This window comes from Bufo bufo, chromosome 9, assembly GCF_905171765.1.
Source record: "Bufo bufo chromosome 9, aBufBuf1.1, whole genome shotgun sequence".
Classification (NCBI taxonomy): domain Eukaryota; kingdom Metazoa; phylum Chordata; class Amphibia; order Anura; family Bufonidae; genus Bufo; species Bufo bufo.
The window spans coordinates 10,681,363-10,694,388 of NC_053397.1; the positions used below are offsets into that span (position 1 = coordinate 10,681,363).

General features: G+C 48.3%; 1 protein-coding gene across 1 annotated transcript in view; it reads right to left on the bottom strand.

Moving 5' to 3' along the window:
- Nucleotides 1-13,026, bottom strand: part of RAD18 (RAD18 E3 ubiquitin protein ligase) — a 303,633-nt gene that overhangs the window by 222,953 nt on the left and 67,654 nt on the right. Inside the window, exons 5-6 of the mRNA XM_040407201.1 lie at nucleotides 8,314-8,651; nucleotides 7,812-7,911 (exon numbers count right to left, since the gene is read on the bottom strand). Coding sequence (XP_040263135.1) covers nucleotides 7,812-7,911; nucleotides 8,314-8,651 — 438 coding nt within the window. The remainder of the gene's footprint in view (nucleotides 1-7,811; nucleotides 7,912-8,313; nucleotides 8,652-13,026) is intronic.

A 13,026-nucleotide genomic window follows, 5' to 3' on the forward strand; every position in this document is an offset into this window, starting at 1 on the left:
AGTGGGTCAGTACTTCTTTTGTAGACAAAATCAGGATTGGATGAAAAAAAGAAAAGAATAAATCTTTCCATTCTGCTCTCTTGTAGTTAGGATTCACTCTTGGTTTTGGCTTCAACCAAACATGCAATTTGCAAAAAATGCCATGTACCAGCTGTGAGGGGGCGGAGCCGACTACGCTGACTACAGTGCAGCAGCCGAGTCTGTGGATTTCATTAATATTTATTTTAATTTCTGTTCTGCCTCCTGCAGAATATTCTCTTGGTCAAAGACAGATTATAAATCAGTTTTTAAGGTTACCAGCAATTTACACTGAAGCTGAACCCTACCCTAAATATGTGCTGTTCCGCAGAAGTTCAGTATGGCGATACACTTCAGATGAATATCAGGTGAGGCCACTGCTTTCAGCAGGAGCGGCCAACCTTCTAATGTGCATGGGGGGTGTCCAGAACCCCCCTGATGGCAGATGATGAACAAATGATCTGGTTATTGCAGACAGACTGAGCCATGACTACATGACAATCTTGGTCACGCCCAAGGATCGCAGTGTAACGGTGCTAGCATAGAAATAAATGGGGTCACTGTGACGACATGGTCATCAGTCTGAGTTAAATGTGTATTAGTGTTGGATATGTGTAATTGTGTTATACTGTGTAACTTGTTTATCAAAAAAATGTCAGCACCCCCTCTTCGTTCTCTCCCATTGAACTCTGAAAGAGCTCGGGACAATGACATTTTGGCCAGGCTCCTGCTAGGGCTGTCTGGAGCCATTTTAGCAGGTGGACCCCTGTGGTGTGGTGCAGACAGAATGTCTGGGGAGGGGAAGGGGGATGTGATGGGATTACAGTTTCATCTGATCACTTTCTGTATATAAGTTTGTGCAGTTGCTCAATAAAGCAGATTTTGTTTCACCTACACTGAGTCTCGACCAGTGACTGGGGAAACTAGGAGCTACAGATCAGCGGTTTGCAATATCTCCCGAGTAAGGAAGAATACAGAGGCGGAGATACTCTTCCTGAGTACTGGGGGTCCGTCACCTTCACCATGCAACTCGCACATGTAACGCGATTGTGAACACAAAACAGCAAAAATTACAACAGTGCTGGATTTTTGGGGGATTCTGGGGTCGCGGTATATATGCGAGTCACACTGCGACCCTGTTCGTTTCTGTTCTAGAACCAATACGCTGTGATCTTTGGGCACGACCGCTGTCATGTGACCAAAATCACCGAACTCTTAAGGCGTTTGATGGGGGGGGCTAGCCGAGCGAGCCGACTGCTATCTAAGAGAAATGGAAGTCGGGATTAGAGATGAGTGAATTTCATATTTTGAAATTCGTTCACACTTCATTTGTTGGTAAAAGGTGAATTCCGTTATAGAATTGCATTAAGGTCCGTAGAAACGGAATCCATAACGCAATTCACCTTTTACCAACAAACGAAGTGTGAACGAATTTCATAAGCGAAAATTCGCTCATCTCTAGTCGGGATGAATGGAGGGATTTCGGATTACTGTCTTATTCTCACAGCCAAGTGAGAATAAAGCCTGCGGGCCAACACCTGGGTTTGTTTTCAACTCTGGAAGATCCCTGTGCGTGTGGAGTGCATGAAGTTTCAAGGCTGCAATAATAATCCTCCAAACCCCCCCAGCCCCCCCCCCGCACCTACCTGGCAAAAGACCTATTGGCCCAGTCAAGCCCCAGCCCCATGTGAATCTGCCACCCCCTATAGCTTCACCACTGTGCGCGTTGCACTTCTGCTCTCAGTTACTCGTCACCCCTGTAACACCGCGATCTGCAACCACTGACTCTGCAGCCGCTATGAAACTACTGTATACCGTAAGAGGATGCTGGGAGTTGTAGCAGATTGCTCCCTGCTGCCAGCGATACAAACACAGACATGCTCCGCTCTGCTGAATACTTTATAAGGAGAGAAGGGAATAGGCCCAAAGTCAAGGTGAGATGTTACACCTCTCTCTAGAATGGAGGTCTCCTGACCTGGTGATGATCAGACTTTGGAGGCAGCCATGCTCGCAGGGATAGGTTATTTCTAGTCACTTGGTAGCACAGGGAGCTCGGGCCACCGCTCACAGCCTGCATGACACGGTCAGGGGCCCCCTGCTCTAGAGATACAACAGGGCTCACGCCTATCAGACATTTATGTCATGTCTTGTGGATGCACAATAAATATCCGAGATGACAGGGAATTATATATTTTCTCATCGATATTAGATTGGAGGGGGACGATTTTCGGCTTCTCGCCTGAACAGCTGTTTGAGAGTGGCGCAGCACTCAGACAAGCGCTGCGGCCTCTTCATAGTATACTAAGTACAGCGCCGTACATTGTGTGGTGGCCGTGCCTGGTGACCGATGGACGTGACGCTCCAGTCAAGGATGAAGCGCTCAGTGAGGGCCACGGCCGCTTTCAACAGCGTTACCACAAGTCGGACCCTCATCAATCAGATATTTATGATCAACCCCCAGGATATCAGTATTTAAGTGCCGGAAAATCCCTTGAAAACCCTACTGACTGTATAAAGAAGCAGAGCTTGCAGCCATTGTTTACAGGCAGGAATAGGGCGACCGGACGACTGATCATCCGCACCGGTCTCTGCTCATCTCTTCAGGAGTGTTAATCACTTTGCTGCTCATCCACAGGGTCTTCCCTGCAGGACCGAAGGGTCTTTACAAATATATTTTTTCTTCTGTTAGTGTTACATCTAATTAACAGTAATTTCAGCAATCGGAGTGAATTCAGACCTGCAAATTACTACATCGGAGCTGCTGGAAACAACGTCAATGTGGCAGTAATGGTGTCAATATCGGCCTAATGAGATCTGGGGCAGCCTATTAATGCTCGTCCGTGCCAGGATGGAGACTAATGACGTCGCATTATTCCTGTCGCAGGCCTTCAGCTGGTGCTGTAATGGTGACAGATGGTCTTTACAGGACAAAGTATTTACTCCAGGAGGCCCCATCTACTGCAGGCCCTGATTTATTAGAGAGGTATATTTACAGCTTATCGCTGGGATATGCCACACCCTCAGACTGATCCTATGAATATAGGGGTCTGCAGAGCTGTCCCCCCTCCTAAGTTTTCAGTGCACATCGGCTCCCAGCCACCCTGGCAGTGCAACCATCTCTATTCACTTTAATGGAGCCATGTTGCAGTTCAGCGTGCTGACGCGCGCGCGCGCGCCCCCCCCCCCCCCCCGAATTACACGGAACATCGCCCACCACTAGCCATCAGCACCTATAACTATGTTCATCCGGAGCTAACAGCCACATCAAGAAGGCTCATACTTTCAATAGCAAAGCAAAAAGAGATGAAGGGTCTGCAAAAAACTAGGAAATGGATACCACCAAAGAGGGGGAATTAAATCGACGGCTATAAGTAGGGGTAAAAGGTAAAAGTACTATGACCAGTGTTGGTAGTATAATGCAGATTCCAGACTCCTCCGTCTCTGAGGCTCACCCCACTCAGTCTATGTACAGAGGTCACCCAATCATCTTTTTCTCACTTGGGCCCCAGCTGCTTTCTGTTCTGTAATCCTTGGGTAAGGGGCCTGACCATACACTGATCAAAGGCGAGCCCTAATTGAGCAAAGCAGCAGTGTAAAGCGAGAGAAAAGATGGAGCAGTAGCCCGGTCATTTCAGGAGGTGGATCTCAGACTCCAACACTGCTCTAACCTACAGGAGAAGAGCAAAAATGCAGGGAGGAAGCAAAACTACCAAAAAATGATTCGGTAAGACATAGCAGCCATTAATGACTTTTGCAGCCATGATCCCCTGATCAACACTCGGGAGCAGAGAAGCGAGCCTACAAATACTGGAATAGTCCCAGAGAAGCGAGCCTACAAATACTGGAATAGTCCCAGAGAAGCGAGCCTACAAATACTGGAATAGTCCCAGAGAAGCGAGCCTACAAATACTGGAATAGTCCCAGAGAAGCGAGCCTACAAATACTGGAATAGTCCCAGAGAAGCGAGCCTACAAATACTGGAATAGTCCCAGAGAAGCGAGCCTACAAATACTGGAATAGTCCCAGAGAAGCGAGCCTACAAATACTGGAATAGACCCAGAGAAGCGAGCCTACAAATACTGGAATAGTCCCAGAGAAGCGAGCCTACAAATACTGGAATAGTCCCAGAGAAGCGAGCCTACAAATACTGGAATAGTCCCAGAGAAGCGAGCCTACAAATACTGGAATAGTCCCAGAGAAGCGAGCCTACAAATACTGGAATAGACCCAGAGAAGCGAGCCTACAAATACTGGAATAGTCCCAGAGAAGCGAGCCTACAAATAGTGGAATAGTCCCAGAGAAGCGAGCCTACAAATAGTGGAATAGTCCCAGAGAAGCGAGCTTACAAATACTGGAATAGTCCCAGAGAAGCGAGCCTACAAATACTGGAATAGTCCCAGAGAAGCGAGCCTACAAATACTGGAATAGTCCCAGAGAAGCGAGCCTACAAATACTGGAATAGTCCCAAAGAAGCGAGCCTACAAATACTGGAATAGTCCCAGAGAAGCGAGCCTACAAATACTGGAATAGTCCCAGAGAAGCGAGCCTACAAATACTGGAATAGTCCCAGAGAAGCGAGCCTACAAATACTGGAATAGTCCCAGAGAAGCTCCTGTAGAAACGTACTGTACAGTAAAGTCAATAAAGCTTGATGAAAAGTAAAACTTAACAAATAATAAATTAAAACAATGGATCTCACAGGAGCATAACCCCCAACGGAGCTGAATGAACGTCAAGATGCAAAGCATTTAACAAGGAAGAAAAGTACAGCAATCGGGGATGTAAAGAGCGGGTGACTGAGCGGGCTGGGCGAAACAAGGCCATAAACAGAAAACCAGCTTAGAAGCCACAGAAAACGCCATCAGACGAACACGTCCGGCTTAAGGAGAAGCAGGATAGTAATAACCAAACCCATAATAAAAATTCTTCTGCGGCCTGAGGTCAGGACGGTGTGAAATTAAAAGCACCGATGAAGAAGGATGGACGGTGAGGCCGTAAGGATTCAGCGCTCCAAAGGCTTAAGGGAATTAAATTATTACACTTCCTGGTGAATTTATTTCTTCAAACATCCATAAAGAATGAAGGGTTAATTACCAGCTGACGAGATGTATAGAATCTCAGAAATGGCTGCAGGTCGTACTCTGCATATGTGCTGCAAGGGGCCACAGGGCTGGAAGCAGAACAGCGGTGTCAGGCCAGCAATGCACATGAGCACTCTCCCAGTCCTTTCTACTAAATATATGCATGCATGTACTCTGAAACGGGAGAGGGGGGAAAGCTACTGCCAGACACCTCAACAGCACCTATTCATTTCTTAATCATAATCCACCTCTCTCCCTCCTTCCATCACTCTCCTCCTCGCTCCGTCTTGCTCCTTCCCTCTCTCTTCCTCCTTCTGTCATCGTCTCTCTCCCTTCTTCCGTTCCTCTCCTTCTTGCTACATCAGTCTCCCTGCTTCCATCTTTCTCCCTCTCTCCCGTCCTCTATCTCTCTTCCTCTGTCCGTCTCTCTCCCTCCTTCTATCTCGCTCCCTTTTTCCGTTCCTCTCCTTCTCGCTACATCAGTCTCCCTGCTTCCATCTTTCTCCCTCTCTCCCGTCCTCTATCTCTCTCCCCTCTTCCATCTCTCATTCCTTCCCTCTCTTCAGCTAAGAGACAATTATCCGATATGTTAAGATTTTAACGGCCCGATCCTTTTGTGCTCATGAAATAAGCCGCCACCATCTGGCAGCAGCTTTCTTTCCTTGTCCTCATTCACCACATATGCATGCTCAGCCGAACCGAGCATGCATATGTAGGATTAGGAGGCAGCACAATCAAATGATCATTCAGCAGACAGTTATCTTATGTGTATGGAGGCTTCAGTTCAGACCCCTCATGCAATCAGACCTCAGATAAGATGTGGGCCTTTTATCCTAGGAAAACTAGGTAACCACCCCGCGAGAGCGATCATGGCAGCCATACTGATTGTCTCCCAGATTTCCCAGAATCAGATTTCACAAAAAAAAAGGCAGAATACTAACTATGCAGCTTGACAAATGACATTTGCTTTCTTCATCTCCCACAATTTTTGTAAAAAAAAAAAAAAAAAAAAAAAGGTAGGAAAACAAATCGTAGCTTTATTTAGCATCAGCAAATATTTCCTCCTGACACAGAGCGTTATCAATGTGAAATGTTGCAGGACGGAATAAACAAGCACCCGGCCAAGTCCTGCAGCCGCCGCGAGGCAAATCTGATGGAAAAACGGCTTCAGTTCACATCCCGCCACAGCACACAGGGCTTGATAGGAACTCATCAGAGACACAGATGTGCCACACTGTATGCCAGGGACACAACGCCAGGCACCAGCTGTTCTGCCTCAGGATGGCAGCTGCTAACTGACCGCCGAAAGTGAGAATGACCTCTGTGTCACCACAAGAAGATCCTCGCACTCCCTGCAGTCTATTATATATCACTTCAACCTGCAGCAATGGGACAGAAGAGGCTCCACCGCCAAACCTGGTGTATTTAGAGCTGCTGGCCCAATCCCCCATCCCCATCTGTACCATACACGAGCAGAATCACCCCTATCTGTACCATACACAAGCAGCGTCACCCCCATCTGTACCATACACGAGCAGATTCACCCCCATCCGTACCATACACGAGCAGCGTCACCCCCATCTGTACCATACACGAGCAGCGTCACCCCCATCTGTACCATACACGAGCAGCGTCACCACCATCTGTACCATACACGAGCAGCATCACCCCCATCTGTACCATACACGAGCAGCATCATCTCCATCTGTACCATACACGAGCAGCATCACCCCCATCTGTACCATACACGAGCAGCGTCACCCCCATCTGTACCATACACGAGCAGAATCATCTCCATCTGTACCATACACGAGCAGCGTCACCCCCATCTGTACCATACACGAGCAGAATCATCTCCATCTGTACAATACACGAGCAGCATCACCCCCATCTGTACTATACATGAGAAACGTAATCCCCCATGTCAAGTACAGATGGGTGTGTGCAGAAAGGTCGGGTAACAGTTATGTGATTGTTATAAAGCATGCCTATTAAGCATAAAAGAAAACACAGGAAGCATCATAGATTACTGCAGACCGGTATGAAGTTGGATCTCTGACTTAGTACAAGGGAAAAAAATTAAGTGTTCCCAGAAGGTCAATCTGCTGCAAACTTCTGTAAAACCCAAAGTATGTGCGTGTGTGAGCGCTGCTGTGAGTGCATGTGTGAGCGCTGCTGTGAGTGCATGTGTGAGCGCTGCTGTGAGTGCATGTGTGAGCGCTGCTGTGAGTGCATGTGTGAGCGCTGCTGTGAGTGCATGTGTGAGCGCTGCTGTGAGTGCATGTGTGAGCGCTGCTGTGAGTGCATGTGTGAGCGCTGCTGTGAGCGTTGCTGTGAACGCTGCTGTGAGCATTGCTGTGACTGCATCTGTGAGCGCTGCTGTGAGTGCATGTGTGAGCGCTGCTGTGAGCGCATGTGTGAGCGCTGCTGTGAGCGCATGTGTGAGCGCTGCTGTGAGCGTTGCTGTGAACGCTGCTGTGAGCATTGCTGTGACTGCATCTGTGAGCGCTGCTGTGAGTGCATGTGTGAGCGCTGCTGTGAGCGCATGTGTGAGCGCTGCTGTGAGCGCATGTGTGAGCGCTGCTGTGAGCGCTGCTGTGAGCGCATGTGTGAGCACTGCTGTGAGCGCATGTGTGAGTGCATGTGTGTGCGCTGCTGGGAGTGCATCTGTGAGCGCTGCTGTGAGTGCATGTTTGCAGCAGTCATTCTTACCTGCGCAGACTCTCTTTTTTCTCATCCCTAGTAAGGCAGCTGTCCAGGTGATTGTTGATGTATTGTTCCAAAATGCCAACCGCGCACACAGGGCATTCCACTGGAAGACAAGAGGCAGAATTAATGCAATACACTGACTCAGTTCACAAGGGGGGGGGGGGGGGGGACGCGTACCCATTCCAGCTCCATCTAGCAGTGCTGCAATGAACACAACAAATAGAGCAAGAGACAAGATGGAGAGATTTACATATGTGTACCGGCATGGCACCAGAGGGCTATCTCATTCTAGATAGAAGTTCCATCAACTCCCTGCAGCAGCAGCAGCAGCATCATCATCATCATCAGGTGCCACCTACAATGACTGATGATCCTTACAGCCTGGGTACATGGAGACTTTCTGAAGTCCAAAGGAGCAAATCTACAACCAGTGTCAAGAAGATGACGCCATGTGGACAGTGATCGCAATAGGAGGACCTCATCCTGTAGGTCACCGGGGACTTACCTTTAACTTTTGCCAGGGACGTGGATGGGTTACTGGGCGCAGACACTTCCTCTGATGGTTGATCGGTGACACCAGGTTCCTGTTTGATTGATCTAGTGGAGCTTGATGGGGCAAACAGGTAGCCATCCAGTGCGGTCCCCATGGAGACATTTGCAGCGTCGGAGGATCTTCTGGATATTTTTGCGCTGGTTTTTACCAGGAACTTGTCCATAGATTTTCTCTCCTGCTTTATATCCTTCCTAGTGCTTCCATGTCTCCCACTTGTAGACAGCGTGCCTGTGGAAAGATCTTGTGGAGTCTGCGGCGAGGAGTCCGAGGAAGACTGGGAAAGATGCGTCCTAAGAAATAAACCAGAGGAGATTCAATGCGGACAGAACAATATATACTAACAGCTCTTAATAAACATGAAGCGTGAATGTCCACTGATCTTCATCTCCCGTACACGGAGGTGGGTCTGACCTGCCATGATGTGACCCTTCACTTAGGTGCCCACAGACATTGGTTACCTGGTCCCTGCAGATGTGGGTGACTTTCCCTGTATGTCTCGCCCGCCTCTATGCAGGTGGATATAACTTGTAAGACAGAAAAGGTGCTAAATTGGGACATCTGCGCCTCAGTGGCTTCCCCCTCAGTGTCCACTATTTCCTCAAAACAGGTACACATGACAATGCCAGATAAAACGGCTACGGTGCACGCTGAGCCACCGCCATAGTTGCTCAGTACGGAGACCGGGATCGATTCTGCTTCCATTCTTACCGCTTTTAATAAATCTATGTGAAAAATGGGGATTTGTAGATCAATAAACCAATAGTATTTAATTGTAATTAGTGTGACCAAGTCATTAAGCTTAATCGGAAAAGTCAATTATAAAGCAGTCACAACCCGGCCCGATAATCCGCCATGACACACGTCTGGCTTATACGGATGCATGTCAGGGATGAACTTACATTAGAGGCACCTGGATTAACGACCCATCCTCATCCACAATCATTTCCATCTATGTCCAGGCATCAGATATTGCTTTAGAATTTTTCTGACCTAGCTGTAATGTGAACAAGCAGAGCTGCAATGTAAAGCATGGAGGAAGATGGATTTCACACTACTCCAGTCTCCAACATCCAATGCATCCAAGCTGGAGTCGCTGATTGTACCTGCGTCCTAATGCAGCAGAGTTAATAAAGTCACCAGCACTGCGGAGAGTCAATTACAGGTGAGGATTGCCCACGAGTGGGGACTTGCACATCATTTTCAGAACCACCGATGCCAGAGGCAGACTGGGCACTTAAAGTGGCCCTGGAAAAAAACGAAATGTGGCCCCATGTTGTAAACGAGTCCAAACTGACCGAAGACAGGCCAACAAAAGCCACAAGAAGGCAGGGACAGCAGAAGTAAGCGGGGGCAGCAATACCACAGTGCAGCATAAAAAACCGCCCCAGCAGAACCAAATACCACAGTGCAGCATAAAATACCGCCCCAGCAGAACCAAATACCACAGTGCAGCATAAAATACCGCCCCAGCAGAACCAAATACCACAGTGCAGCACAAAATACTGCCCCAGCAGAACCAAATACCACAGTGCAGCACAAAATACCGCCCCAGCAGAACTAAATACCACAGTGCAGCACAATATACTGACCAGCAGAACCAAATACCACAGTGCAGCACAATATACCGCCCCAGCAGAACCAAATACCACAGTGCAGCACAATATACCGCCCCAGCAGAACCAAATACCACAGTGCAGCATAAAATACTGCCCCAGCAGAACCAAATACCACAGTGCAGCATAAAATACTGCCCCAGCAGAACCAAATACCACAGTGCAGCACAATATACTGCCCCAGCAGAACCAAATACCACAGTGCAGCATAAAATACTGCCCCAGCAGAACCAGATACCACAGTGCAGCACAATATACTGCCCCAGCAGAACCAAATACCACAGTGCAGAACCAAATACCACAGTGCAGCATAAAATACCGCCCCAGCAGAACCAAATAGCACAGAGCAGCATAAAATACTGTCCTATCGCCGTATTAGGACGGTAATACAGTTGAGGTGCATTCTGACAGCATCAGATGGTTATGCACCTGGACAGCAGCCATGAGGGGGGCTCGGAGTGCCCCCTGGAAATCGGCCCTGTAGGGTACGTGGCCAATCCACCCCCGACACCTGCGCATCTGCATTTAGTCTTCTGACATTCAATATGAAGAGAGCACGCTCCCTGGAGCACAGTCAGGCAGCTGATGAGACATTGCTGTAGGTTCGGTTCAGGGGAACATTCGGGGGGGTGACACAAAACACAAATTTGCTGAAAATTAGATCAGACATTTGCAGATAATAACCCAGCGTGCAGCCGCCACAAAGCTGGGACTCAGCCCTACAAAGCTGCGGGGGGCAGGGTACACGTACCAGGAAATACAGACAGACACGGATGATGCCAGGGCCATAAAGCTGCTAATGAACGCGGCAGGCAACGAACGGTCTGACTAGTAAACAGCAGACGGGTCTGGCAGTCGGAACGCTCCAGCATCAGTAACCGCGGCGGAGGGGGAATCAGCGCGGGGGCATGCACCTCTGGGACGGCTGAGATTACACTAATAAAGGTCTGCGGTTGTCCGACGCTTCCCATCACATTTACTCAGTTTTACATTTCATAAAAAAAATAAAAAATCTATTCATGGAAAATAAATCCATTATTTCATCCAGATCACTAGACGGCTTCATGGAAAGAGAGGATAAAACAGTGTGCAATACATGTGGCGGCATTATTACTGAGCGAAGAAACCGCACAAGGCCGGATGGTAATCCATACAGCAGACATTAAGTCGAGGTCTTCAAATGACCCCCAAAAGTGCTATTTATTTTACCTGGCGGCACGTGCATTTATCTTCTACTTAATAAAAGGCTGAGATGGGATCGGTCTCCAGTTTAGATGCATTGTCTGAAATCTATGTCCTGTCTTAACCAAGGCTTAGATTGCTGCTTTACCTGTTTACATGCTTTACACTGCAGCTCTACTCTACTAGTAACACCAGCTATAATCGGTGACTTCAGTTTTGCTGCACGACACAGGAGATGGATTTCAGATTACCTTAAACTCCAACAGACAGTGCAGCAAAGCCACTGATCACAGCCATGCGCTAACAGATCAGAGCTGCACTGTAAAGCATGGGGAGAGGCTGAGCAGCAGACATCGGAGGTGAATTTCAGATTATCTTAAACTGTGACAGACAGTGCAGCAAAGCCACTGATCACAGCCATGCGCTAACAGATCAGAGCTGCTGCACTGTCTGTTGGAGTTTAAGGTAATCTGAAATCCATCTCCTGTGTCGTGCAGCAAAACTGAAGTCACCGATTATAGCTGGTGTTACTAGTAGAGTAGAGCTGCAGGGTAAAGCATGTAAACAGGTAAAGCAGCAATCTAAGTAATAAGTAATAATGCCGCCACATGTATTGCACACATCTGTGATGGGGAGAGGCTGAGAAGCAGACATCGGAGGTGAATTTCAGATTATCTTAAACTGTGACAGACAGTGCAGCAAAACTGAAATCATTGATCATAGCTGTGCACTAAGGGATCATAACTGCAGTATAAAGTATGGGAGGGACAGGGCGGCACCTTGAGGCTCAGATGAGACAGGGGGTGGATTTCAGACTACCTTGGACCCCGAGGCCTTAGGTTGCTGCTCTGCCCCTCTGCATGCTTTACACTGCAGCTCTCATCCATTAGTACACAGCTTTGCTAAACTGTCTGAAATCTGCCTCCTATGCCCTCCGAAGCTAAGGTTGCAGCTCTGCCCATGCTTTACACTGAAGCTCTGACCCATTAATACACAGTTATGATCAATGAAGTCTATAGTAATCTGAAGTCCGCGTCTCGTCTCATCCAAGGTGCAGGCTACTGTTTTGTTGATTTCCCCCCCCCCCCCCCCCCCCACCACCAATGTTTTACACTGCAGCTCAGCTTCTTCAGACTGGCTGCTAAGTATAAGCACAAGCATCAGCATGATGTCAGGGCGGGTTCAGTAAATACAGAGCTTTTTATATTGAGCACGTAAAGCCTGTATTTTAGATCTACGCCAAGCGAATGGTTGATGTCAGCAGGTGACTTCGGCCTCGTCTGTCCACCGCTAAACTCCGTGAAAATCGATGAAGCTCGGAATAAACTAAATACCGCGTCGGAAGCAGAACCAGATCAATCATATAAAGACCATTGTAAGAACAGAGGGGTCCGATCAGCCGCACGGAGGGCTCAAGTATGGAGGCTTCTTCTACGCAGCCCTCTTACCTCCCCCTCCCCACTGAACGAGCCCCTTTAATACATAAGGCACCATCCCTCTATCTAAGAGCTGCCATTCAGGTAGATGCACCAAGTAGACCGGTTTGTATAGGAGACATTACAACTAGAGCGAGCGCACAATGGTTCAGACGTCTTCAGATTTATGGCGAGTTCACCGCCGCGGCCGTGCTAAAATATTAGCCTGCCAGGAGAGCGCCTTCCTGCAAATAGACCATAAGCACTTTTCGCCGGCAACCCAAAAGCTCCATTAATCTGCCATGATGCAAATCAGAGCGGAGACCTGCAGAGAAGAATTGGAAATACTCTGCAGAAAGCTTTCCGTCGTCCTGACGCGGAGCACTTGACCTTGGATGATGGAGGCGCTCGGCTCAGTCAGAGACACAACAAAAAGACATTTACAGCGGACGGCA